The following is a 27582-nucleotide window of genomic DNA, read 5'->3' on the forward strand; positions in this document are numbered from 1 at the left end:
GATGTAAACTGACAGGCTGAGCCGGGAAAGTCAGTGAGGAAGATGCACATCATGTAATGAACCATGTTACCATTCTGGCCAAACACAGGGCTCTGCGTGCAGGCTGTGCCTCTGCCCACATGTCCGGCCTTGCTGGGAGCAAACGCTCAATGCACTGATGTGCTCCCCAGCTAAAACTGTTGCCAGCAGCGCAGCTAGCTAATGCACGGTGGCACAGTCCTTTATGAAAGTCATTAACTCTAAGTAGGCCATCTCATATACAAAATATTCAAGAAAATAGTTAGTAACTAGCTCGTTCACCTTTCCTCCATGTACAGAACATCATCAGAATGAAAAAAAGACCAAAAGGAAGGAAAAAGGAAGGGTTATCCTCTGTCAGAAAAGGGATTTTGTGTAGACTAGCATTCTGTTCTGGAAGCAGCCAGTAGCAAACACCTTGAAAAGAACCTAAGAACAGAGTGGGAGGGCTGCTCCTGCAGCGTCCTCTCCCACTCACCAGCACCAGGCTTCCTGCATTGCCAAATACATCATTCTTGACAGAGATTCAGAAGCCATATAAAATGTGGGCATCCGCAACACCTTGCAGCAAGGCGTTCCCCAGGTAAGCCACATGTTGTATGAAGAGCTCAGCATCTCCTCATTGCTCTTTTGGCCCACTCACCTGCTACTTTCACCTACTTCTTAGCCTGGATCACAGTCAACATTTAAGCCTAGTCATCAACAAATAATTATTTATTAATTTCCCTGTTCACGGTGCTGGCTTTACCTAGGGTTTTGCTGCGTGCATAATTTTTCATCTTCAACTTCATTCATCATGATTCTTGCATCTCCTTTCTCCCTCCCTTCCTTTCCACATGCACTGAAATGAAGCCAGCACTCAGGTAGAGGCAATATGGGGTTTTATCAGGCTGGAGTTACACCAGGGAGGAGCTAGGAATGCTCAGCTGAACTGAAACTACAAGGGAAATGTGAGTGACTGACACGCTATAATGGCTAATAATGCCACCCCGTGACAAAAGCAGAGCCCTGAAACACTGGTGGTCACCGAAGCCCTGCTTTTGCTCCTTTAGGCACCTTCTGCCATAGCTCAGCAACTGGCAGCTCTGCCACCACTTCAGCAGACTTCCGAGAGCCCCAGAGAGAGCTCTAGCACACTGAGACAAGGCAGATGCAGCAGCTCCTTTGCTCTCTGCTGGTGACCAACATAACACGTGGTGTAACAAACAAGGAGAAAGCACTGGGGCTCCCAGGCAAAAGCTTGGAGAACTCCTGGAACAGGTTTAGTTGTGTTGCAACAGAGCATGAATCACCACAGTGGATAAGATTCCCATCTGATGCAGCTTTTACCCTCCTGCAGTGAGGACTGCAGTCCTCCTCAGTGGCAATTTGGGGAGCTGTGGGTGGGGGATGCGGCTGCGCAGATGGATCCTGCCAGGGGAGAAAGCGCTGCTCTCCCAAGGGAGATCACAGCTGCAGGGCTGGGGGCTCCCCAGCAGAGCTGGAGAGGGAGGCAGGGCAGAAGTCTCCCTTAGGTTGTAATGGTCGGCTCCCATCCCACATCCACAAATGTCCTTGAGCTGCTTGACTCCTGAACCATGATAGTGGCAACCCCACGTCTGGGTGACCCAGGGAAGGGATGAGCTGGCCACGTGTGCCCCCCAGCCCCCCAGCCCCCCCCCTGCAGCACCTCTGCACCCTGGCACTGCCCCCATCTTACTGCAGGGCTCCCACTCTCCTACTCCTTCTGTATCTTCAGACTCCCTTGAAACCTCTCTTCACCCCACCCCATCTGACCCCCCCACCCCATTGCCTTTTTTGTGCCATGGGGGATGGAGAGTTGGGCTCAGAAGAGCTGCCACAGGACATACGCTCCATGCTCCTCACCGGCCAGTGCCTCCCAGCCATCCCAGCCAGGGCAGCATCCCAGCGGCTTGCTGAGGTGAGCACGGGGCTGGGGGCCGAGCAAGCTCCATCAGCTCTGGAACACAGCGGGCTGACAACACAGCACCACAGCACCACGTAGTACATGGGGTACGGGCCTGGCTCATGCCCACCGACCTAAACCTCTTGCTCAGCTGGTTCATTCCCCACTGCTTGGTTCCTAATGCCCTGCCCCGTTTGTGTTAGCTTCTGACAAGATGGCATTTTGATAAGAGACCTCCAGGGGCATATTTAATGGGCAGGCTGGAGCCAGCTGAACCTCCAGGCTGTCTGCTGTGGATGTGCAAGCAGGTACCATAGGAAAAGTCAGTCGTGGTGGTCAAAGCAGGTGGTCTGCACTGATTCCCTCCCTGTGCAGCTCCTTCATTTGCCACTCCTTCTCCATGGGTGAGATGATGGAGGCTTTGGGGTCGTGACTTGATCCCACCCTGGCAGGGAGGGTGGATTGCGGCTCCCTTTGCCTTGGCCATTGCTCCACTGGCTTTGGACACCTCTCTGCTAAGGGAGAGCATACGAAGAGGTCGTGCTTCTCTGAAGAAGACCCTGCTTGCCTGTGTCTGTGCCTTCCTCTCTTCCCTTCCTCCTCCTCCTCTCCCTCCCTCCCTCCTCCTCTTCTCCCTCCCTCCTCCTCTCCCTCTCTTCCCTCCCTCCTCCTCTTCCTCCTCTCCTTCCCTCCCTCCTCCTCTTCTTCTCCCTCCATCCTCCTCTTCCTCTCCCTCCCTCCTCTTCCTCCTCTCCCTCTCTCCCTCCTCCTCTTCCTCCTCTCCCTCCATCCTCCTCTTCTTCTCCCTCCCTCCTCCTCTTCCTCTCCCTCCCTCCCTCCTCTTCCTCCTCTCCCTCCCTCCCTCCTCCTCTTCCTCCTCTCCCTCCCTCCTCCTCTTCCTCTCCCTCCCTCCTCCTCTTCCTCTCCCTCCCTCCTCCTCTTCCTCTCCCTCCCTCCTCCTCTTCTTCTCCCTCCCTCCTCCTCTCCCTCTCTTCCCTCCCTCCTCCTCTTCCTCCTCTCCCTCCCTCCCTCCTCCTTCTCCCCCCCCCCCCGCCCCTCCCGGCGGGCTCTCAGCGCCACCTGGCGGCTGCTCCCGGCACTCCCGCCGCGCCCGGCGCCGCAGGGGGCCGCTCCCCGCCCCGCACGCAGCCCACCCGCAGTCCCCGCCGCGGGCCGTTCCCCGGGAGCCGCCGGGCTCACCGGGCACGGGCGGCTCCGCAGCTCCCCCTCGGCTGAGGAGGCGCCGCAGAGAGGCCGGCGGCAGCGATGGAAACCGAGCGGGGGGCGGGGGTGGGGTGCCCGGGGCGGGGGGGGGCGACGAGGAGGACCGGGGCTGGGAGGGTGCCGGTGACCACTGCACGGAGCCCCTCGCAACCCGGCCATCACCTCAGCCCCACCGCCGGTTCTTCCCGACCCCGACCACCCTTGCTCTGAAGCCCACTCCATCCTCACATCGTCATCTCTTCTGCTCCTGTTTCCCAGCTCCTTTCAGCCTTGCCCTCCATCCCTCCATCCCGAGCCCCCCCCCAGGCTCCCCTCGGAGCCCCCAGAGGGCTCATGCCCCTGCTCCCCTACAGGGCCGCTGTCCCCCTGGCACAGCCTGCCCACTGCCCCCCTTCCCCAGCTCTCAGCCAAGCACATGGGGCTTTTGCTTCGGGCAGGCGTTTTGGGAGGCCGGGCACTGGCTGTGCCACCCCAAGTCCACCGGACAGGAATCTGTGAGAAGCAAGTGAGGGAAGTCTGGAGAGAGCCCACGTCTCACTGCTGTGGGGCTTCTCCCTTATATTTTTCCCTCATTTCTCTGTTTCCTCCCATAACTCCTCACTGAGTCTTCAGAGGGGAATAACTCGCCTCCTTCTTTGCCCTTGACACCGTGGTCCTCCGTTATCCTCCGCTGTGGAGATCCACTGCTGCTCCACTGCAGCCCCATGTTGTGTTTCCCTCCCTCAGTAATCGCCCAGGTGAGGAGGAGGGAGAGTGAGGCCAAAGGTGCCATCCCCACAGCAGACACCACACTGGATCTGTAGGCCCTGGACCACCACCGGGCTTTGGAGATGCCCAGAAGCTCCTGGAAAGGGGAATTGCCCTCTGACAGGAGCATACCCTTTCTCCAGGCAGCCTGATGCGTGGTTGCCCTTGGTACAGTGCTACCAGCCTTGCCTTGGCCTTACTAAAAGCAGCGCTAAGGGCTTCATTTGTTTCATATCAAATATATCAGGTGGTTCCTGGAACCTAGCAAACAGCTACCCATGATCAAATCATGGCTTTCTTTTCCTTCAGATGAGAATAGAAAGTAGCATCTCAACTAATTTTCTTTGGCTCATTTAGGGAGATGATATTACTGGACCAAAGTTTACCCTTCAGCCCTGCCCAGCCCAGAAGGGGTATTGGCCTCAGGAGCCTGGTGTTCGCTCCCAACATCTGTAAGGATACCTGTATCCCCCCAGCACAAAGGAAGAGTTGCTCCCCCTGGGAGTCCAGGCCATATGGGAGCTGGAAACCAGTGGACATGGGGCTGCCTCTAGCCTCCTCAGAGGAGGACCTGGCTCTGCCTCCCACCCTCTTCCTGAGCAGGGCTTTGAAGTTCTTCTGTTAAAGCAAACCAGATCTGCACCAGGAAAAGTTGCTGTTCATTGTCAGTAGGGACAAAGAACTGCCCAGAGGACACCCTGGCTGGTGATGGGGCTGAGCAGACATCTCAGGACTGCACAGAAAGCTCAGGACTGCACAGAAAACACCTTGACCTGCTCAGAGATCAGTGTGGGAATCCCCTCCACGTAGGCACCTGGCTGGCAGGGATAGCATCCTTTCTTCTGCACCAGGTCCGGGGCTTGAACATGTGCTCAGGAAGTGAAGTGCCTGGGCTCTAGCTCTTCCTAAATCTGCCAGAGTCTGAGCATCCTTCATACCAAGCTACCTGATGGGATGAGGCGGGATGGGATGGAGCTTGCTCCTTTAATGGAGCTGGGCAACTTGTGTATGACATGTGGGGACAGAAAAGGACAAGAAGCAAGATGGTGTGTGACTTAGCACTGAGTGGCTGGAGGCCTGGTGTCTGCTCCTGGTGCTGTTAGTGCTGTTCCACCCACGGGGGCAGGTGGAAATGAAGTAGGCAAAACCTGATCCTCCAGGTACCAAAAAAACCAGTCAGCTAAAACCATTGCCACCCACGGTGTGGCTGGGGGAGTGGTTGTGTACAGCGCATCTAGCGCACTAGTTGATAGCTCACATTTTTGCAGAGCCAAAGTAATTTAGGAACTGCTCTTACAGACCCACTGGAAGAGCATCTTGATGGCAGGGGCAGCAGCCATGTGATGGCAGGGAGAGACATCGCTTCTCCCAGAGCGCTGCTGCAGCAGGCAGGAAGATTAATCCAAGTCTATTTTCTGGAATTGATTTAACGCTGTGTTCATTTATCTGCAGTTCCTGCTGAAACATTTCATATTTCAGATCTGATTTCACTGTTTCCAAGGCTGAAAGGCTTACTTCTCTAGGGAACGACAGTTCTGCAAGAGAACAACAAGTAGGAGCCCTAGGGAAGCAGCAAAAGGGAAGGGATGTTTTATCTTTAGTAACTGGTCATTTCCATTTTGGAGGCAGTGAAAGAAGAACCATCTGGTGGGTGCTGAATATTCACTACGTAAACAGTGACTTGGTTATGAATATGTGCATGTGTTATTGTTATTTATTATTTATAGGATTCCCTAGGTGTGCATGACACTTCACAAGCAGAAAGGAAGACCAGGGCTCTTGCGCTTTGATGTGCCAAATATAAATTTGACACGATGCTCAACAGCCACCGAGCATGGCGGATGAGGGTTGGGCAAGTGGCTCGGGGCAGGCAGGAAGATGCCACCTCTGTGAAAGAGGACAGTGTCCAACTTCTGGAGCAGTAGCTGCTCCTGCTGATGGCAGATTGCTTCAGGTGACCACCCTCACTTATTCAAGCCTGTTTGGGTTTTAATCCTCCCCTGTAATAAACACCAATTACATTTAACTCTCTATTCCTTAAGAGCTCTGCTCCTGCAGTGTCCTGCCTGGAAAAGATGCAGAACAAAAGGAACCTTGGTCCAATATCTTTGCTTGCTGTGATATTCACCTGAGGGTGACAGGACTGCTCATCTGACTTGAGTTTTACGGCTCAGGAGCTTCAGATCAGTCAGCTGAAACAAAAAGAAACGTTTTATTTTGCACTTTTCCTGCTAGCCAAAGTATCTTGAAAGCAAGAAGAAGGGTCCCACCAAGTCCCAGGCTGGCAGCTTGTTGTCAGGGTATAATGTCTGATACTGAAGCCTGCTGAGGATGATGAGAATCTGAGAGCACCCAGACACCTGCAGAGGATGCTCAGTGTTTTGCAGGAAGAAATGTCTGTAGTACTTCCCCCTTCTCTTGTTCTTTCTTTTCTCTTAACTGCCTGAGATTTTCTGTGGGGGTTTTCCCCCTGGCATTCAGCCATTCCTTGTGCTGGTGCCATACTGGTGCCGGGCCAGCATTGTGGGCAGGGTTTGATGAAGGGTGCAGCCGTAGGCATGTAAAGGGAAGGATCTTGGGCCCCTTAGGGGGATGCTTCCCACACCACTATGGGGACGAGGGCTCAGGGGCAACTTCAGGGCCAGTAGATGTAGGAGTGGATACACCACAGTCAGGGACAACAGCCCTGGCCTGAGCTCAGGCCCATAAGTGCCTTCCCTCCTGCAACAGTCCCTTCCCACCTAGCAGCAGCATTTTCCCTTCCTGCTGTTACACTCTGACACACTGAACTTTACACAGCTGCAAAAAAAGTTTGTTTCCTGACACCACCAGCAAGCAGCAAATGAGTGCAACGTTGATTTTTGAGACAGCTTTCCTAACACAGCAGGGTGTGCCGTAAACGGTGACTTAGAGCACTTTTCTCAAACAGGCCTGGCGCTTCATTGCATGGGCCAGCTAGAACGTCCCAGAGCATCGTCAGCAACATGATTTCCAACTCCTTGGAAACGTGTTGGCCATTCGGTCTTTCTCTTCTGCTCCCAAAAAAAAGATGTGTAGATATTGGTATGACTCCAAGAATGAGGGAGGGAGATAGGCTAAGAAGGAGAGGGAGACACATAAGGACTTTCATGCGGGATGAGGCAATGTTAGTGACTGCTCTAATTTTATTTCTTTTTTTGTGGCAAGAGCTCTCTATTCCTTATTAAGCACCTGTAAACAGCTGGCATCCCACAGTCACAGGACTTGCCCTGTTAGCCACTGCCAGCACCAGAGAACTGTAGCCATCCTGTCAGCTCCTTGCCTGCAGACAAGCAGCAGTCACATGTAGCAGCATCAACTCAGGCAGAGCATAGAAATGCAAATACTGTTTTGAAGGATGGCCTTCCTTGTACCCTAGGCATCAAGTCCTGTTTAAAAAAAAATACTGTGAGTTAGAAGACCTCTAAGACATGTCTTAGAAAGCAACCAGGGTTTTTTTCCTTGTCTAAATTTACCCGTAGTGCTCATACTATTGAGGCCACCCGAGTCTTGGACTTTGTGACAGAAGTGGCAACAGCCCAGTCTGTGCGGTGGGTTGCTATTCAGATGTTCCAAAGGTGGGTTTTGTTCAATAGACATAAAATATCTTTTACAGCCTACTGAACAACTCATTCTTCATTTTGAGGCCAGTGACCCTTTGTCAATAAACTTTTCACTCTGTCTTCTGAAGTGCTGGAAATCCATTTGCTAAAGAACACTGTCACAGAGATAGAGAACAAGCCTTTTTGAAGAGTGGGGTTCTAGGTGCATTTTTTTCCCCTTCAATGCCAATTCTCCTCTTCATCCACATGGCTTATTGACCTGAAAATGTCTCTCCAATAGAAAGATATAACAAACCATGGATATGTTGTTATGTGGCAGATTATTTACTCATTTACTTTAGAAGTATTTGGATTAGTTGTCCATGTATGGCACTAGCTGGATCATAACGTGTCCCTGTATAAATACCTTGTACACCAAGCATTACTCCCAGCTCAGTTTTACACTGTATCATCGCTGGGAGGTTTGTAATGAGAAAACAGCCACTGTTTCACCCTGGGGAAAGCTCAGCACACTGGGGCAGGAGATATGGCTGTATAAACCCCCTTTCTTTCTCAACACTGTCCTTGAAGGAAGCGTGGGGGGGAGCAGGTGAAGATTGGCCAGATGGGAGCTGAGAAAGAGGTTCAGTAGCTTCAGTCATAAATTCAGATGCAGCACGCACTTGACAGTGTGCTAAAGTCATGACCGTCTGTCAACTGCTTAGTTACCCCCTCTCCTGTTGTTAATAAGCGTCCTCCTCACTGAAACCCCCAGCACAACCGATGCAGCACAAGTGGCAATCTGTGTCAAAATGATTAAAACCCGGCTGCCCAAAACTACGCTGTCAATCTGCCTGGCCCCAGTGTCGGGTGCCCCTCAGCTCTCAGGTACTTCCAACAATGGAAGCAATAGCCCAGGTCCTTCAGTCCTCCTTTTGGAGGTTTACAAAACACAGCCCAAGAGGAAAGACTGAGGCAATAAGGTGACTTCATCTAGGCAAGACATGGTAGCAGCTTTCAAGTACATAAAATGCCGGAGAGGAAAGTATTCACCTTCCTCTGTATCCACTGGGCATGGGATAAGGACTAAGCCTTCGACTGCTGCAAGGGAGTGTCAAGCTAGGCATCAGGAAATACTCTGAAAGGATAACAATGAACTGAATGGATTGCCTGGGGGCTGTGGAGAATGTCCATCATCACAGATCTTCAAGACTTGATCAGACTTTTGTCTGCAAGGGATAGGTATACTTGGGGCAAGGATGTGGAGGAACTGGGAAAGATGGCTGAGTTGGCCTCTGAAGGTCATTTCTCACTGTAAGCAGGAGCTTGTCATTAGGTTTCTGTTCCAGGAAGATCAGGTCCATCCTGACAACTTCAGTAGCATAACCCAGAGATGAATGAGAGGGTCCTGAGCTCCCTTTTCCTCTGTTTTCCTGTCTCCACCCAGGCAGATTTGAAGCTGGTTGGCATAAAGGTATGCAGCTCTGCTGCTAACCATGCTAAATTTGTTTTATTGCTGAAATGAAGACATCAGCCCTCACATTGTACTTTTTGTGGCCATTCAACTTTACCTAACCAAACAGGAAACCTCTCCAGACATTGTGGGTGTTCAAATTGTGAAAGCTAACTAACTGGAAATAGGGGAAAATAAAGTTCACAAAGACTTGATAAGGTTTGTATTTAAGGCTGATAATTTAAGGCAAGCAGCACTGGGTTTACAGCACAGGGCATTCATTTCTTCCAGACTATCACAGAAAATAGCACAGATTAACTCACTCATTTCAGGGGAAAATCACCATCAGACTGTATCCTGAATGATAAACTAATGGGGCTGTCGGAAGCAATGTACATTTTGAGTTGCAAGAAATTATACATAATTTGGGAGGCAATTTAAAGTGAGACCTTGAAAGATGTTGAGCAGGCTGTATCAGAGCATGACATCACCTGTAAATGTATTTTATTCTGCTTAAAATGTCTGAGCACAAGGAAGTAGGAGATTCAGGGACCAAGCTACCGAAACTGTCATCTGCCAGTCATCATCAAATGTAGCCCAGGTTATTGAACTAGAAGATGAAAACACCCCCTGGCTGACAACTGCATAGATTATACCAGTGGTTTCCCACCCTGCTTGCCAAGGGGACATACTGGGAAAGAGTCTATACCAGAGAAAGCCCCTCCACACAACTGGTCAGCAGAGGAGAGCGTGGTGGTGACGCTCAGCAACATCAAGGCTGGGGTGAAAGAGAGGGACTGGCAGCGGTACGCTGTGCTAATTTTGGGACAACATCTGCACAGTAGATAATAACAACAATAAATTGTTCTTACAGGTGCTCCTCAAGCCCAGCTGTCAAGGTCTTCCAGAGAGAGGCATATAGCATAATCCCTACCCTATTCAAGACAGGAAAATCTTGACACATGGGTGAAATGATACCTGCGGTTGAAAAGCAGGATGGGGAAAGACTCCATCTCCTGGGTCACAAACAGACTCTGTCCAGGGAAATGCTATCACCCCAGAGAAGGAAAAGGGAGATCATGTTTCTGAGTGCCACACATCCAAGTTCTCTCATGTTGTTGAGTTTACAGTGCCAGAAAATCAAGTTCCTGCAGTAAATATTGTTACTTTTTAATGCTTGCTCCCAATTAACTACTGTTCTCATTATTCACTTAATCCCCATGCTAATCTCCTTATTTACCCATATCTCTCTCTTATAAACACATGCACATGCATGGGCAAATTCATCCCCAGACAACTTCTCCCTCATCCTGCCAACACCTCACCATATAAGAACAACAGCACTGAAAGAGGAATTTTTTTTACTATATTCTAAAATATGAAGCCAGTATTTTGACAGTGACAAATCAGAAGCATCAATTCGCAGGAGCATTTTAATGATAGTGTGGGGGATAATCTGCTTCACCATTCTTTCATTCCAGTGGAAAACAGTTTTCCCTTCCCTTCCCTTCCCTTCCCTTCCCTTCCCTTCCCTTCCCTTCCCTTCCCTTCCCTTCCCTTCCCTTCCCTTCCCTTCCCTTCCCTTCCCTTCCCTTCCCTTCCCTTCCCTTCCCTTCCCTTCCCTTTCCTTCCCTTCCCTTCCCTTCCCTTCCCTTCCCTTCCCTTCCCTTCCCTTCCCTTTCTTGACCTGCCCTGTCCTGTTCCTTCCCTTCCCTTGCTTCCTTCCTTCCTGCCTTCCTTCTTTCCTTCCTTCCTTCCTTCCTTCCCTCCTTCCTTCCCTCCTTCCTTCCTTCCTTCCCTCCTTCCTTCCTTCCTTCCTTCCTTCCTTCCTTCCTTCTTTCCTTCCTTCCTTCCTTCCATCCCTCCTTCCTTCCCTCCTTCCTTCCTTCCTTCCTTCCCTCCTTCCTTCCTTCCTTCCTTCCTTCCTTCCTTCCTTCCTTCCTTCCTTCCTTCCTTCCCTCCTTCCTTCCTTCCTTCCTTCCTTCCTTCCTTCCTTCCTCCCTTCCTTCCTTCCTTCCTTCCCTCCCTCCTTCCCCTTTGACTACAGCTTATGATGCTCCCTATGCAGGCAGGATTAATGTCTTTCATGACATGCAGTTCCTTCAGTCAGGAGTCTTTAATGACATGAAAAGGTTTGTCTGTAATTTCTTTTTATTATTATTATTTTGATATAAGCCATTAAAACATGGAGAAAACACTGATTATTTAAAGATAAAATCAGGCTGGGTCACGTATGTCTGCTGCAAGCCTCCATCTACTTTAAATTGATGAGTTGAGGGAATATTGGAGAATTTTTATTCTCAGTAGTCGTGACAGGAGAACGAGGGAGGTGGGAGTGAGAGCCAGAGCAGCTCTGAGCTGCTTTCCCTCCTGTTCTGCTGAAGGTGTCTCTTAGTTGTTTGTCACCACAAATCCAGTGCCTACAGGCTGGTTTGTGCTTGCTTTTATTATTGCCACCGTTTTTCTGAGAAATGTTGCATCATGAAAGTTATCCAAGAAAAAAAGTTATTCCTGATAAAGAACCCTTGAACGCTGGGTGGCTGTCACCACCCTCCATGCCAGTACTCGTGCAGGAGACAGCCACAGCCACCCTCTCCTCCAGACCTCTCTCCCTGGAAACTGAGACATGAAACACAGTTGAGTTTTGCTCTGAACCTTCTGGCAAAAGGAGAATCTCTTTTGGAGAAGCAGAGCCTGTGCTGAGGGGCTGGCCAGTGAGCCTAGGACCTAAGATGAAGTTAAACCCATCATCTTTCTTTGACTTTTGACCAGTGCAGTCTGAGTGTCCCCAGGGCCAAAGCTGCAGCCAGCAGCCCCCTCCTCTCCCCTTCCCATGTCACGGGTGGCTTCTCTGTGGAGGGAGATGGGGATGCTTTTCACCAGAGCTAGGAAGGTGCAGCACGTAGGTGTGCAGGAGAGGGAGAGGCTGTACACAGCGCCTGTGTAGACAGTACAAGGACTGCGTGGGTGGGCAGAGGGGGCTGAGGGTGTGCAGCTGTCAGAGGGCAAACATGTCGCAAAGCTTCTACCAGCATGTCATACTGCCCAGGCACCACCTGCCCGGCCCAAAGCCTTTCCTAGCTACCTGCTGTTGTGCGGAGGTGCCCTGAAAACCCAGGGAGGCTTTGAACTGCAGAGTCTCTCCCCTAAATTTCCCCTTACATCAGGCGCTGGTTGCAACAGGGGCAGCTTTGGGGTGGCAGGGGGGCGTGCAGAAGCCTCCCCCCGCCTCCCTCACCCACACCGTGGGACGCGAGGATGCTCTGCGGGCTGGAGAGGCAGGACGTCCCTTCCCACCCCCCTGGTCTCCCGGTGGCACTTGCCAGGGCCTCAGCGCCCCAGGGTCACCCGTCCCCTGCCCAGGGCCCGGGCCGTGCGCGCAGGGAGGCGGAGGGACCCGCCGCAGCCGCGGGTGGTGCTGAAGGGACAGCTCCGGGCCGCGCCGCGGGGACACGGGAAGGGACATGGACAGGGAAAGGACACGGGCAAGGCAGGGACACGGGTAGGGAAGGGACACGGGCAGGGACGCGGGCGGGGCAGGGACACGGGCCGGGCCGAGGCAGGGACATGGGCAGGGACACTGGCAAGGGGAGCGACAGGACACGGACAGAGTCGGGGGAGAGAGAGAACCGGACAAGAACAGGACTGGGAAAGGAGAGGGAGGGAGGGAGGGAGGGAGGGAGCGGGAGAAGAGAGGACAAGGGCTGAAAAGCACAGGGCGAGAGACAGCGCGTGAGACGGAGACAGACACGGGGCAGGGACAGAGGTGGGGAACAGGACAGGGACAAGGCCGAAGCTGGCGGGACAGTAAAAGAGCCGGAGGGGAGGGGAGAGGGGGAGGGAGAGAGGGAGGCAGGGCACGGCAGGCGCCGGGCTGCCTCCGGCTTGGCTGCGGGGGGAGTTCGGCATGGCCGGGGGCGGCCGGAGCGGCAGCAGACACGCCGGTACCGGGCGGCACCCGCCGCGCCCGGGGACAAGGGGACTGCAAGGTGGCGGCGTGCAGCCCCCAGCGCCGCGGGGCCCCGAGCCGCGGGGGCTCTGCAGACACCGAGGCTCTGGGGAACCCCTGGGGCTGGCGGCGAGGGGGTGCTGGGGGTGCCGGGGCACCCACACCGCCACCCAGCCAGCTCCCCGCTGCGTTCGGTACCCCGGGCTCGCCTGTGCCCCGGCGATGCGGGCTGAGCCCCGGGGCCGCCCGCCCGGCGGGGATGCGCCGTGCCCGGCCGGAGCTGCGGCTGCGGTTGCGGGGCCGCCCGGCTCGGTAGCCCAGCGCCGCAGGTTGCATCCGGACAGCACTTCACCAGCTGTTTTGTGCATTTTCTAATTTCGTGCAGAACAGGGCAGCGGTCAAAGAGGTAATCTGTAGATCCGTGGCTTTAAGGGATAAATTAGAGCATTGGATTTGATCCGTATTGCAGTGGATTAGAGCAACCTCTCCCCCCTCCCCTTCTCCTCCCCCCCCCCCCCCCCCCTCCAATTCACTCCCCCCTCCTCCAGCACCACCTTTTTTCTTCTCATGCAATACCAAAACTGACCCTGCCTGGCAGAGGGACGGTGCTGGGCGAGCAGAGCGGTGCCCACAGCGCCGGCCGCCGCGGGAGCCGGCTCTCTCTTCCAGCCTCCGCAGCCCCGCCGGGGCATCGCCGCCGCAAGTGCCCGGAGGCAGGCGCCGGGGCCGGGGGTCTCCTCTGGGCGCCGGGAAGCGGTCGCAGCCCACGGGCTGTCCCCTTGCCCCGACCCGGCCGGGGCCGTGGGGCGGGGGCGAGAGGCCCCCGGGGGGCGTTTGCCGGAGGCAGCGGGGCCGGGACCGGCAGGAAATGGAAGGATGAAGTGTGCAGCCGGAGCGGTGATGTTCCTTCTCTCCTTGCTTTCCCCTGCAGGAACGTAATCCGCAATGCTAGTTCTCAGGTTGCTCAATGTTGTCGCTCCAGCCTACTTCTTGTGCATCTCCCTAGTGACCTTCGTCCTCCAGATCTTTCTCTTCATCCCCAGCATGTTCAGAGACCCTTCCACCACCCCACTTTTCTCTCCTGCTCTGCTGCATGGGGCCCTCTTCCTCTTCCTCTCAGCTAATGCCATGGGCAACTACATCCTTGTGATCCAGAGCTCCCCCGAGGACTTGGGCAAGGGCTTAAACTTGGGCAAAGGAGCCGAAGTGGTGGCGGACTGGCTGGATGGAAGCAGGTCCCCTGGCTCAGCCTTGCCTAGCACTCACTTCTGTAGACTGTGTGCCAGAGTCACCCAGAGGCATGACCACCACTGTTTCTTCACAGGGAACTGCATCGGGAGCAGGAACATGCGAAACTTCATCATGTTCTGCCTCTACACCTCCCTGGCTTGCCTCGACTCCCTGGTGGCAGGCATGGCTTACATTTCTGCGGCACTCTCCATGTCCTTTGCGAACCCGCTGGCCTTCCTCACTCTTCTGCCTCACTCCATCAGCCAATTCTTCTCAGGTAAGGACTCCTTCCTGGGAGATGAGGACCCTGTTCCACCTCCAGGGCTCCTGGGGTCGGGGGGACATGATCTTCCTCGGATAGCTGTGTGTGGGGAGCAGTGGTGGGGAAATGGGCAAGAGGGACAGCTGGCTGTGTTCATCAGAGCCCTCTTTGGAGGCTAGAGAGAGCCTTTGCAAAGGGCTTTGATTCGCCTGAAATAGAGGCTGGGACCCAGCCAGGTTATAGCCACAGACCTATTAGTAATGCGTTAGGCTCTGGAAAATGCCCCATAACCAGCTTGCCAGTGACAGAACAGGGCTATCTGTTGTGCAGGGAGTGTGTTGCAATTAGACGAAGGAGAGGGATTTCGCTCATTGTACTACAGGTGAAGGGGATCTTTTGCCTGTCCTACAGGCAGAGGTGGGAGGTCTGTAGGATTTTGTATCCTACAAGTCTGCAGGTTCCCTGTATCCCAGTGGAGATATTCTCATTCCCTTCTTCCAGGTCCACTCACCGCCTCCGCTGCCACCCACCTCCTGCCTCCTGCCAGCACAGACTTGCTGAGATCTTGCCATCCCTCCAGCACAGGAGAATTGGGGTTAAGGCAACAGAAACCAAGAGAGGAGTTGATGGGATAGGATGAGGCACCTTTCTTATGACCCTAGTCTGGGACAGAAGTCTGCAGAGAACCAGGGGAAATTCTCTGTTCCTGCTCTTTGCAAGACCTCCACCCAAAAGCATCTCTCTCTTTCTCCTTGTCCCCATCCCTTACCCTTCCTTCTGCTTCTTCTCATTTCCTCTCTCTCCCTGCCTTTCCATAAATCTCCACAACCCTTCCCCCTCCTGATTCTGCTCCCATAACTCTTCATCTGCTCTTACAGCCTTGCCTCTTCACCTCTCAGCATGCCCTCAAACTCTCCAGCCTCAGCCCTTCCCCTGTGCAAACCCAGGAGCTAGGTAAAACCTGATCTCAGAGAAGAGACTGTGCAGGTAGCCTAGACTGTTCCTCTGCCCTGAAAGTGACTGCAGAAAAATGCCGTTCCCCCACTATGCAGCTCATACCTTGCACACTTAGATCAGCTTTCGTTAGACTAAAATAGGTATGCCATATATTTTAGCTTTGCAGATTCAGCTGATCTCGGTAAGAAGGGACTGGAGTCTGTTTTGGCTCATGCACCATCACCAGAAGAGTTGATTATGATCTGAGCGTGGAGTCTCCACTGCTGGGGATACAGGAGCCAGAGAGGCCCCAGCTTGCTTTTCAGATTCCAGGCTGGGTTTGCAGGGTTGCCATCTGAAAACAAACAAATATCTCTCTACTTGGCAAATTAGCAGATTTGTCATGGTAATCACTGAGAGACAATAAACATGAAATCCTGCCATGACATTTTTATGGAGTCATTTTTCCAAGCAGAAGAATTTTTGTAAATAATGTTGCACAAGCTTCACTAGCATTAAAAACACTGGGAATGATTTTCTGGTCTGCTCTGCTAAGCTCTGCTCAGCACAGCAGCCTGGGAGGGGGAGCAGGGATGTGGGAGGCAATTACCAGGGAATTAGTTCTCTCTCTCTGACTCTGAGGGCTCATCTACACCGAACCGGTCCTGGCTTATGTTTGAAGAGCCACTGAAGTGCCCCAGCTCTGGTGGCAGCAACTGCAGTGCCACAGGCAGCCCGTGGGCAGTGTCTGAGTGGGACACCACTGGGCTGGGTGCAGGGCTGGGAACTGGGAGCCAAAACACCCTCAAGAGACAGCAGCTCCCACCAAACCTCCAGCTCAGATGGGGTGAGAACTGCTGCTTCACACAGAAATATACGGCCACGGGGCACCCCAGTTGCTTGGGAGGAAGGACAAACTGGGTTTCTACTGGTGCATTTAATCTCCAGTACAGGAAAGAAAACCACAGCCTGGAATAGTTACCTGGAAGGGTTGTCCATCTGATATTTTTTAGCTAACATAACTGTTACTTCAGGGTTGTGGTAGGATCCAAAGAGAGCACTGTTACATCAAGGAAATGCTTTACCCTTCTTCTTATCCCTCATGTCCTCTGCACTGGAGGAGGAGTAAAGGAGCATGAAGGGTGAATTTCCTGGTCTTATGTCAACTGAGTGTTCCCTGCTTTCCTGCTGGAAAAATTTTCAGTTGGCTCATTCTGCCCAGACTGTGCTCAGGCATGGATTTCAGAATCTGACCCAGAGCCTATAATTTCAGTCTGTGATTCAGCTTTTCTGGCATAGATAATATATGGCAATAAGCTTGAGATCACATCAGGTCAGTTAGAGCAGAAGTGAATCCGAGACTAAAATGGACTGTGGTGATGAGGGACAAAGGAAGAGCACCTTTGTAAACACTGGCCAGACTGGATCCACAAAAGAAATTATAGAAAATGCTTTATGTAGGTAACCTGAAGAAAAGGTTAAAAAAAACCATATATGTGGAAAGCACGGCTCAGAGATGCTTAATATTTGCAAAGGGAAACAAGGGTAATTACTTTCTTGATGTTGAATATGAGCAGCTCATAGAAATAAAGCTTACAGATGCCTTGCAAAGGCTCTAAGGAAAATAGCTGTCTTTCTCCATATCCCATCTGAACATCAGCTGTAGGAAAGAACAAATGTCTGGCACACTCTGGGCCAGCAAAAGAGGGGTAGAGAAGCCCGTATTTAGCTCTGGGCTTCCTACCTGATAGATTAAGTTATTCCGACAGAATTGGTATGAGGATTTGTCATCGTCCTAAGGGGCTTGTTCCTCCCTTGCTGCATTGCATACAAGGCCCACTGAGCTGAATGGGATCTAATGAGAAAGGAAAGATGACATTGCATTTAGGAAGAAAACTGAATGACTCCTGTGCCTTTTTCAAGTGAGGACAATCTCTGAAAGCTTGAGGCTGTAGTCAGTGTCCTTACAAATCATCCTCAGAGGAGCCTACTGGCTGAGCCCAAAGCTTGACATGATTGTCATGGGTCAGCCCCGATCTCTCACTTGCAGCACTGCCAGGTGGGGAAGCCAGGATTCACAGATTGCAAGAACAGAAGACACTACCTAATCCAGCCTTCTGTATAAGAGAAGCCAGAGATGCTTATCCAGCCACCCTTGTATTGAACCTAAAACCTGAGGCTGCCACACACCTCTGCTGCCCATGCCATCTCTGCTCCAGCAGAATTGCTTCTGTAGGGCCTTAGAGCAACCAGAGCTTTCACCTGCCCAAGTCTGCCCCGTGGGCTTCCAGAGGGATGGGAGCACGTGAGAGCTTTTTCATTCCTAAACCTCACAAGAACCAGTGAGAGGATACCAGCTATTTATATCAGTATTGACACACATCTAATTTTCTTTGTGTGTCTGTGTGTAAATATGGGTCTTTAGTAATACACCAATATACACAAAATATATGTGTACACATTCATATACACACACAGAGAATATTATTTTAATGGGTTTAGGTCTGCCTACACACTGAAAGGTCACTCAGTGATACCTGCTATTACACTAATATTTTCCAGAAGGAGATCTAAAATCATTGTAGAGGAAAAGGTCCACAGAATATTTTTATGTAAATAGTCTCAGCGTAAATATACAACACAAAACATGTTGAATTAGGAGCTTCAGACCTACAAAGTATTTTGAGTATTCTAGCACAGCTTTAAAAAAGGAATTTGGATTGCATTTTTGAAATTATCTGTTTCTTGCATTCATATGAAAACTGCCTTTGCCCAGTGGTAGGAAAGTCATTACTGATTTATTTTTCTTTTTTAACATATTAGAGAGAGAGAAAAATCCAAAACCTTTCTGCCTAGTATCAATGCACACAGTAAGGCTTCTAGAAGCATCTGCATGCTGTAGGACCCACATCTCTTTTCAAAAGAAACCTGGAAAACTTAGATTCACTGACAAGCAGGTAGATTCTTAAATAAATTAACCATTCTTCAAAACAGCACTGAAGTCTTACAGACATGCTTCACTTCTGGCTGAATTTGCCCCTGTAATCTAGATCCTCACATTAACAGCAAAGGGAGAAGTGTATGGGGATCATTATCCCATTTTTTTCCCCAGTGGGGTCCATTGCATCAGATGCTACAACGGAATGATTTTATATCATTAGATCAACCAGCCTGCCTTGTTCCTAACTCCCCACTCATGGCCCATCGGTTCTCGGGGCTGGGTGTTACACTGCTGTGTGAGGTGTGTCTAAACTCTTTCCTTTAATTTTCCTCCCTCCCCCTGACTTTTGGTCTGCAGGAGCTCTCCTTAGCTCTGAGATGTTTGTCATCCTCATGCTCTACCTCTGGCTTGGGATCGGACTGGCCTGCGCTGGCTTCTGCTGCCACCAGATGCTGCTGATCCTGCGTGGGCAGACACGGTACCAGGTGCGGAAGGGGATGGCGGTAAGAGCCCGGCCCTGGAGGGAGAACTTGCAAGAGGTCTTTGGCAAGAGGTGGCTGCTAGGACTTCTCATCCCTGTGCTGAACGTGGGAAGTGACTACCATAGGCAGAAAGAGAAATAAAATACCCGTGTGTGTGTGTGTGTGCATCTCATGCACACATCACCTCTCCTGTTCTCTCCCACTGTCTCCTGGATCGCTAAAGAGCTGGGCTACTCCATCTCTTGGGATTGCAGCCTCTGGGGGAGGAAAGGACTGGGTATCAAACAGAATAAATTTAGCATATTAACTAGGAGATCAGAAACCACGTAGATGAAGAGATAACTGCAGCTTAGTAGTCACATCACTGCATCTGCGTATGTGGCAACAGTCTTTGAACTAGCAGAAAAATTAGTCAGAACCTCCTGTGGCTCCCTGCCTGACTGCTCCAGCCCCAGCCCCATCAGCCACCCTATACAAACCCTAATGAACTGCAGCAGGAGCTTTCAGAGAGCCTGGGCTGTTGTGGTAGATGGCAAGAACAGCGTCTGTTCCTTGGGAGGGTTTTGCAGGGTGCCTTTTTGGCTCTTATATACTTGAGGTAACTTCACATTACTGAGAAGCCTTTAATGACAGAACTGCAATGCAATCAAGCTGCCCTAGGAGCAGGCTATGCACGTGGCTAATGCAGCAGGTAAACCTTCTCTCCACAGGCTAGAAAATCAGGAAGAAAACAGAGGGAAATGCAGAATTTCTCATTTCTCTTCTTGATCTTCTCCCTATGCAATGATATGTCAGGACTGTAGCTCTGCTACTTATTTTTAGCAGTCCTTTGCCCAATGACACAGTCCAGGCAAAGCTGCCCTTCTGACAGGGAGCAGCGAGCGGATAAATCACGATCAGATGGAGGCACAAGGAGAGAAAACCACAAAGGTGAATGAAAAAGCTGTGTTTGAGAAGCTGTGTGATTAGGCAGGCTATGCGTGCCTGTGAGAGAGACAGAGGTGTCAGAAGGGTGCCAAGAGCCCTGCTGACGTGGCTGAGCCCTGATGCATCACCCCCTCGCAGGGGGCACCTGCACCATTAGTGCTGTGAAGAGTTCAAAATCCCAGAAGACAGGAAGGTTTTCCAGCTGGTCAGGATGTGTCACTTTGCACTAAAACAAACAAAAAAAAATTTACCTCGGACATCCCTGCCACACCATAGTTTACAGGCTCTCCAGGACAATTCCCTCTCACATTGCTGCAGAGGGGTAAATTCATGCATGTTAGAACTCCATTAAGGAGGTTAATGGAATTACTACAGGGATTAATCAGCCTAATGTGTCAGTTGTTTTCTAGCTGCAGCAACAGCCCCTGAGATCAGTGCTGAGATCCTATGCTAATGCCTTAAGAAAGGATACCATGACATCTCTACCAGGATCATAGCGCTGGCTTTCCCAGCAGCTGCAACAAGAAGCCTCCATTTTGGCAAACTGCATCAGCTTATGTGGGCTGGATAGGAATCCATTCTTGAATAGGCAACAGGAGAGTATGCTGACAAGCCGTCAAAAATGTTTTTTCTTCCTCAGAAATGCTCTCGGTGCATCCCAGGTAGGGGAAGGCACTTGCTTTCATCCTTCCATTTCTCATGAGCCAGAACAGGGGCACTCATTCCTACAGGCTTTGTAACTGTCTTTCAGTGCTTCACACTTGTATACACGTTTGGATCAATAACAAAGTCTGTTGTGATAAACAGAGAAACCATGAAAATATACTGGAAAAACCCTTAGCTGGATAATTAAAACATACAGGATACATATTCTTCCACACTGTATGTGTTCGCATGAACACACCGATCTTTCCATGCGTAATAGGCTGTATTTTCACTAACAGTGACAATAAAAAGTGTTCTGTTTTTTTACATGAGTTGTATTGTGCTTTTTGACAGTTCATTAGCTGTCTCCGTACATTTGTTACAGCATACACACAGACATGTTGAAGGAAAAAGTTAGGATTTTTTTATTGGCTTTTCCGATAATTCATATCATAGGATTTTGGAAGAGTCCTTTCACCCTTTCCACTTTAATGTAATGGCCAATCTAAAAATGCATCTAATAACCAACTTGCAGACCCATTTTAATTACTGTTTATGAATTACACTATCAACCTCAACTGAAAGCTACAGAAAATTAAGCTACTATCATTGCCCACAAACAGCATCCTGATGTAAATTATTCCTCACTGGCACGATAGCATCAAGGTGAGCAGACAGTCACCTTGTCACTGGAACCAGAGCCAGTGCCTCGTGCCATACACCTTGCCTTGGAAGGATTCCCAGGATTATTTTTATTCCACGGACTGGTTGATCCCACTTCTTCCCTTTCGTGTATTTCTAAAGGCAACAGGCTCCCAACATTTCAGCCAGCAGCTCCCTCACGTCAGCAGAAATCATGGTTTGACACCCTCACCCTCTGCTTTTGGCGTTTGATTGATGCTGCAGTCCCAGGCAGCTTGTGGCACGGGGCACCTGCTGCCACACTGCCCCAGGTGATGGGTGAGCTCCTCGGGGCTGCACGCTGAGAAGGGCACAACCAACTCCAGTTTCAGTGGCCACTCTGCAAGGACAGCCCCCACGCAGCACACGAGGATTAGTTGTCCATGGAGCCTGTTGCATCTTCTCCCCAGGGTTGGATCACGCCCAGCCCCTGTGTCAGGATCGGAGCTCTCCACCCTCACTGTGATGCTGTGGTCCTTGCTGAAGCACCGAGAGATCCCAGTCTGAGTAACCGCAGCAGTTCCACACAATTATTCTTTCTGTCAGACACTTCTGCTCCCGACTGTAAATAGCTGCATCGCCATTTTATGCAGCTAAACGGTTCCTTTGCAGCAAAGTACTGGATTTCAGCAGTAGTGGTGGAACTTTGAGATGGATACAGCCTTAAAAGTTACAGTCCTTTGGGATGAAGAGAGCTATAAAAACGTGACATTAGACTGACCCTGTATATTGGCTTATTTCTTTGCTCATTCCCAAGTGTGTGGACTGCCCTGTTTGGGGTAAGAGTGGTGGTTCTGCAGAAACAGTTGAGAGTTGCTCTTTAATTATCCAGCTGCCCTGACATCCTTTCCTTGTCATACCTGTGCATGCACTTACAGAAACCCTTGGCAATAACATGTAACAGGGCTCAACGACTGAACCTTTGCTTTTAGCTATCATTTAGAAGATGAAGGCTGAGCTCAATGGCAATGTCACAAATTCTAAATTTATTCAATGGCTCTAAAGTTTTATAAGGGTAAATAATAAAAGCTTGTCAGTTTCTGTGCTTAGAGAGCCATTACTTATTATCTGCATTTTATTAAATAGCAGCTGCAATAGCAAAGATATTTTGGATTATGATTTCTTGTGACAATGTCTACATGCTTACAAAAACCCCAAAACACTTAGGGCTTCTCTGGCTTTGGAAAATCAGATGAGCATCATTTCTTCTCTGATAATGCTTGTGTCTGAAGTAGAAGCTCCCCATTGCTTAAGACCTTGCACAGAAACCATAGACTTTTGCTTATTGGCTTATCTATTTTAAGTGTGGCTACCTGAAAAAGTGGTGCCACCTCTAAAGTCTCAGAAGTCTTTGCAATGACAGTATAGAGTAAATTAGGGATGCAACCATGAAGCAAACCAGAAGAAATATGTTCTTACGTATAGTGAGAATCTTATCCAAAATAAAAAGTAGATGGTTTTCCTTTTCAAACTGCACTACAGGGCAGCCCTCAAGGCCTGCATGCAAAATGATTCCATCTGATAGCTTCAGAGGATACAGAGTTAAAACATGAAGAGTCTCAAGTAATAAGGCACAGGGAACGTACGAGAAAAGATGACATGGAACTGCATTTATCTTGTTTAAGAAATAGCCAACTCAAGGGAGATGATCACAGTTCAAAAATACTTGCAAGGAGACAGAATAAATGAATGAGGAGACTCATTAACTGTAAGGAGATAGGTGGAGAAGGACCAGCAGTTCTGGAATGAGAGAAAAAAAACCTGAGGTCACTGCTTAGGGCATCTATTAAAACAGTCAGAAGAGAGCAATCAGAGAAAGTGGTCCCAGTGAGAGCAGAAGTGATTTGACATTGGTAGGGATGATGCACTGAGAGGCATCAGGTGGTAGGAGGTATGATAGCAGAATTCAAGTAATCTTCATGGATTATCGACTGATTGAATGGACACAAAGAAAGTCCAGACTGAGAAAACTAATTGCTAATCACTTTCTGCACAAAAAAAACCCCAAAAACCAAACAACAAAAAACCCAAACAAACTCAAAGGCCCAGCAGAGCCAAAGGGGTTTTTCTGCTCTTGAACAGCAAATGTTACAAGCAGGAGGTGCATGGGTAGAAGTCATAAGTAGCAGCAGCAGAGTCTGTATGGTTCTCTTTGAGTTATTTAAAGACTACCCAGAACTATCATGGCTGGAGAAAAGCAATGACCTACTTGTTCAATATAGATAAATAAAGGGAGAAGAAAATTAAAAGCATATACGGATTCTCTGTGCCCTGCTAGATATTAAATCACTGGGAACATGTCACACATACTAGCAAACAGTAAGATGTTTTCTAATTAGCTACACGTCCACATGTGGCTTCTCTACTTCTCCAGCTCTTTTCCATAAAGCCAGGGCAATAGAAAGTTCTTGAAATTACACCAAAAGCCAGCACATATGGACCAAATTAGTGCTCCAGTGCTCTTACAGAGCCACCCAGCCAGCAGCCCTGTTTTCATTACACCAAAGACGTTTTAGCATTGGTTGTCCTGCTGAATCTAACTGCCAAGTGGTGTCAGAGCTTAGGCAGGCTAGTCCCATATCCCTTAAGGCTTTTGGATCCAGCTTCTTCTAGCGTCCCCAGACGTTTACAAATAAAAAGTGCAAGCTCTCAAGTACCAGTGTCATATGCTGTTTGCATAGTGCCTCATTTAACATGTTGGCAGACACCTTAATAGTAGTTCCAGAAGTGTTATCAACTAAAAATAAATGGAGCATGTTGATCAGTTTACTTTGAAAGAAGCAAAGTGGTGGACAGCGATAGCAGTGTGAAAGGCTCACCTTGTGATCAACAGGGATGGGAGAGTGTCATTTGTCTGCTACTGATTTTCTAAACTGATTTTCTAAACACTGCTTTTGATCTACCTTGACCTCGATGACTTATCAATTTGGGTTTTCTGTGATGACTGTGTACCCACCAGCTTAGGGGAATGCACAGCCTCTGGCATGTATTTCAGCTGTTTTGCTCAATACCACCAATCATTCCCAGATTCACATTATTATGTGTGGCTGGAAAATTTAAATTTCCATTAGATGTCAGGCCAGTCTTTTAGCTGCTTGTGTTGGATGAGAAGAGATGAAGACATGAACCTATGTATCATCAGACTGCTGAATATACAATATATTGGCTTGCCATCGCTATACCCTTGAGATTTTTATATATTCACTGGGCAATGGACCCACATGAGAGTGCCCTAACAAGCAGCTGCTGAATACAGCCTTGTCACAGAGGCCGTTATCAAGGAATGATGTTATCATCCAGAATGGCTTGAGACCACAGATGAGCTTTATGGTCAGTGATAGAAAAACAAGCGACAGATCCAGCATCATCAGCCAGGACTTCTAATGGTTTGTGATGGCTGGGAGGAAATTGTTGACCAGTACAACAAAAGCAATCTTTGTAGGTCTAAACATGAACTGCCAAAGTCACACAGGTCCACAAAGTCCAGATGCTATGAAAGCTGCTTTGAGAAAAACTTCAAAATAGCATTACCCAAAGGAGCGAGTGTTTCACTAGATAAGAACTTCCAAACACACAAGGTTAAGATCAGTGTTTTGAGCAACTGAAGTTCCTTCAAGACTTGGAGAACCTGTCCCCCCCCCAACAACTTTCAAGTATCAGTTCTTTATTAATCTCCACTGAGTTTGATATTCAAGGCTGTCGCTAGATGTTCTCCCAAAACACCCAGTGCAAAATTAGAGTTTTATACAATACTGAAGTCCACCATGGATCCTCCCAGTAGTATGTTATTGATACTATGATTTTCTTCTCTGAGGAACACCTCTAACAGTCAGTAAGATGGATTTGTCTGAGAAAACCTTGACTAATCAAGCAGTTTGTTACACTAAACAAAACTTGAGTGAGATTTTGGAAGTGTTATTGTCAAGGCAAAGAACTTTTCTTTTTCTCTTCAAGCCACAGGATAGGGTATAAAAATTTTTTTGGACCCATCTATCCACACCTCTAAACTAGTACGCACTAGACTGCAATTTTATGAGTGCTTTAGCAGTCTGCCCTTATACTGCCATTGTCACTAACATCTAAGGAAATAAGCCAGTTTGTGAATATGAAGCCTTGAAAGAAGGCACAAGGAAATAAAGGGGCTGACTGCAGAAAGCAAAAGGTGACAACAAAATTCTGCTAAGCTTTCAGTGACACAGTTCATAGAGATTTAAAAAAAGCTCAAAAAAATTTGTAAATTTTTTGTAAAAAAATTTTTTATGCCAGGAGGAAACCTGAAATTTCAAATCAAACTGTAAGACCCAGTTTCTGCCTCCCAGAACCGGTGTGTTTTTCAGGTGTATGAATTCAGCCCACCACCACCTCAGCTCACTCTGTTGCTTCAGGGTAGTCAGGAGTTTCAGAAATGTGTCTGTACAACCCATGCAGCTGGCAGGCACGGTCAGCCTGGGCAGAGCCGGTGTCCCGCTGCGTGAGATGCCATCGGGTCAGAAGGAAACGTTACTCCCCAGGCTGTCAACGGCACACTAAAAGCCCCTTAGCTCAGGCGAGGATCCTTCACGTAACACAGAAGCTTTCTGTCAGATCCAGGTTTGGAGGAGAAGAAATTCTGCAGCCAGGCCAGAGGCAAACACCACACCTCTCGCCTCAACAGTCTCTTTTTGGCTTTGTGTACCGACTACTCCTTACGAACTAATTTGGCCAGAGCTTGTCCAGCGTCAAACAGTCAGCTATTGGCATGTTCTGGGAAAGGATGAATTTCAGCGGGGGCTCATTAGGATATATATTAACTTGATGGGAAAAGAGTAGGAAACTGAAATATGTGAAGGAGCATGCCAACCCAGCCTACAAATTATAGCATGATGGACAAACTCAGTATGAGCCTGCAGAAGAGGGTGGCAGCATTTCAGACTGCGTATGAGAACGAACTTGAAGCAAAAAAAGTTACAGTAAATGTTTTCCATGGTGCTCTGATGCAATAAAGACATGGAATATCATATTCAGCTTTGTCTTCATCAGTCAAACCAGATGGAGTTCACAGAAAAGCCATAAATGATTAAGAAGCTGAGAAATGGATTAGTAAGAGGAAAAAATGGTTATATTTGCCTAGCTTGGGTAATTACAGCCAAAGTGGATGTGAGGAAAAATGTGGCAACCGTCCATGTATTTTGGAGGATGGAAGAAATAATTCTTGTTGGATAAACAAGCATCAGCTAGAAACAGAATTCAATTCAAGAAAAGGAAATGACATGCTAACATTTCAGCAAATACTTCCAAACAGCAGTCCTTCCTCTGTCAGCCTTTAGAATAAACTTAGGTTGGAGAAGCTGAAATCTTCACATCTAGGGAGCTACAGAACTGAACAGAGGAAAGCACAGTGAATAGGGAATGCTGTTGCTGGAAAACTGAGGAAGAATAAACCAGAGAAGCTTCCACTTTTTTTATCTAGACAGTTGCTCAAGCTTAAGCCAAGAGGCTTACATACTCATCATACTCACCCGGGATTTGTTCATATTATTATGACCCTTTTCTATTTTGCACTGCACCTTGTTGCCATCTCAGCTGGGTTCAAAATAATTATTAGTATCAGTGCTTTATTCAATAGAAGCAACACGAAATACAAATAGTTGTGCAAATAAAGTAATCATATATATAAGCGATATGTGTTGAAAGAAAGAAGCACAAAACAGGGTTTTGGTCTTTATAAGCATGGGATTAGAGCATGGGATTCCCACATGGCTTCTGTTTGTAAACGCAACAGCAATGATTCACAGATGGCAGAGAACTTCACAGTTTTATATCCATGAAGTAATCTTCTATTCAACGATGAGTTGTGATGATATTTCTCAGCATTTCAATAGGACTAAGAGGTACCCAAACCACTTAGGTTTTTACACTCTTTTATACTTTCAAGTACTGTCAGAATGACCACTCTGTGTATGTAAACTGAAGAAATCATACCTATATTTCTATTGGAATTTTTTTAACCTTGAAATGAACAGTTAGGTATGTAAACTTCCCATAACACAACTTTCAGGTGCTTTGGAGAAACATTGTCAATTAAGAACTTCTGGAAATCTCAGAACCCCTAAATAAATCAGCTACATAAATATATGCAAACTGAAATGTCATAATAGGTTTAAGATCAATTTTGAATCCTGACATAATTTTAAGGTATTCTTTCTCTTCTTTACTCTTGCTCCATCTCCGTCTCCTTCCAAATCTAATACAGGGAAATGTTTTTGGTTAAACATAGCAGGTCATATAGACAAGATTTACATGGAAGAACTGGGAGACCTTCACAATATCTGGGAAATAGCAGAGAGAAAGTAGACATTTCACTAGTTCAGCTATTATTACTTATGAATCAACTAGAATGACCTTTCATACTTGTTTGATAAAATTTACTTACTGAAACCCCAGTGGAAATGTAACTAATACATAATTTAAATCTCAAGCAAAAGCCTAAGATTAAGGTTTACATTTAAGCCAAAGCATTAAGAGGCTCTACAGATTTTCTACAAATTTTCACTCCTCATAGGAAGTCCCTGAGGCATTAGAAGCATTACTCCGGTGGTCAGAAGTCTCCAGCACTACATCAGAGAAAGTAATCCCTTTGCA

At 48.8% G+C, this 27582-nt stretch overlaps 1 protein-coding gene across 2 annotated transcripts; it reads left to right on the forward strand.

Moving 5' to 3' along the window:
• The first annotated feature begins 12737 nt into the window (after positions 1-12737).
• ZDHHC22 (zinc finger DHHC-type palmitoyltransferase 22) lies at positions 12738-20600 on the forward strand. Of its 2 annotated transcripts, none has more exons than XM_056347907.1 (2): positions 12738-14364; positions 14851-18434. In XM_056347907.1, exons 1-2 carry the CDS (start codon positions 13803-13805, stop codon positions 14982-14984), a joined length of 696 nt encoding a protein of 231 aa, XP_056203882.1. In that variant the 5' UTR covers positions 12738-13802; the 3' UTR covers positions 14985-18434. The 2 variants fall into 2 exon arrangements, with proteins under 2 accessions (XP_056203882.1, XP_056203881.1); XM_056347906.1 differs by lacking the exon at positions 14851-18434 and adding an exon at positions 18584-20600 and having other exon boundaries at positions 12746-14364.
• Positions 20601-27582: the final 6982 nt, after the last annotated feature.

This window comes from Falco biarmicus, chromosome 7 (genome assembly GCF_023638135.1).
Source record: "Falco biarmicus isolate bFalBia1 chromosome 7, bFalBia1.pri, whole genome shotgun sequence".
Classification (NCBI taxonomy): Eukaryota; Metazoa; Chordata; class Aves; order Falconiformes; family Falconidae; genus Falco; species Falco biarmicus.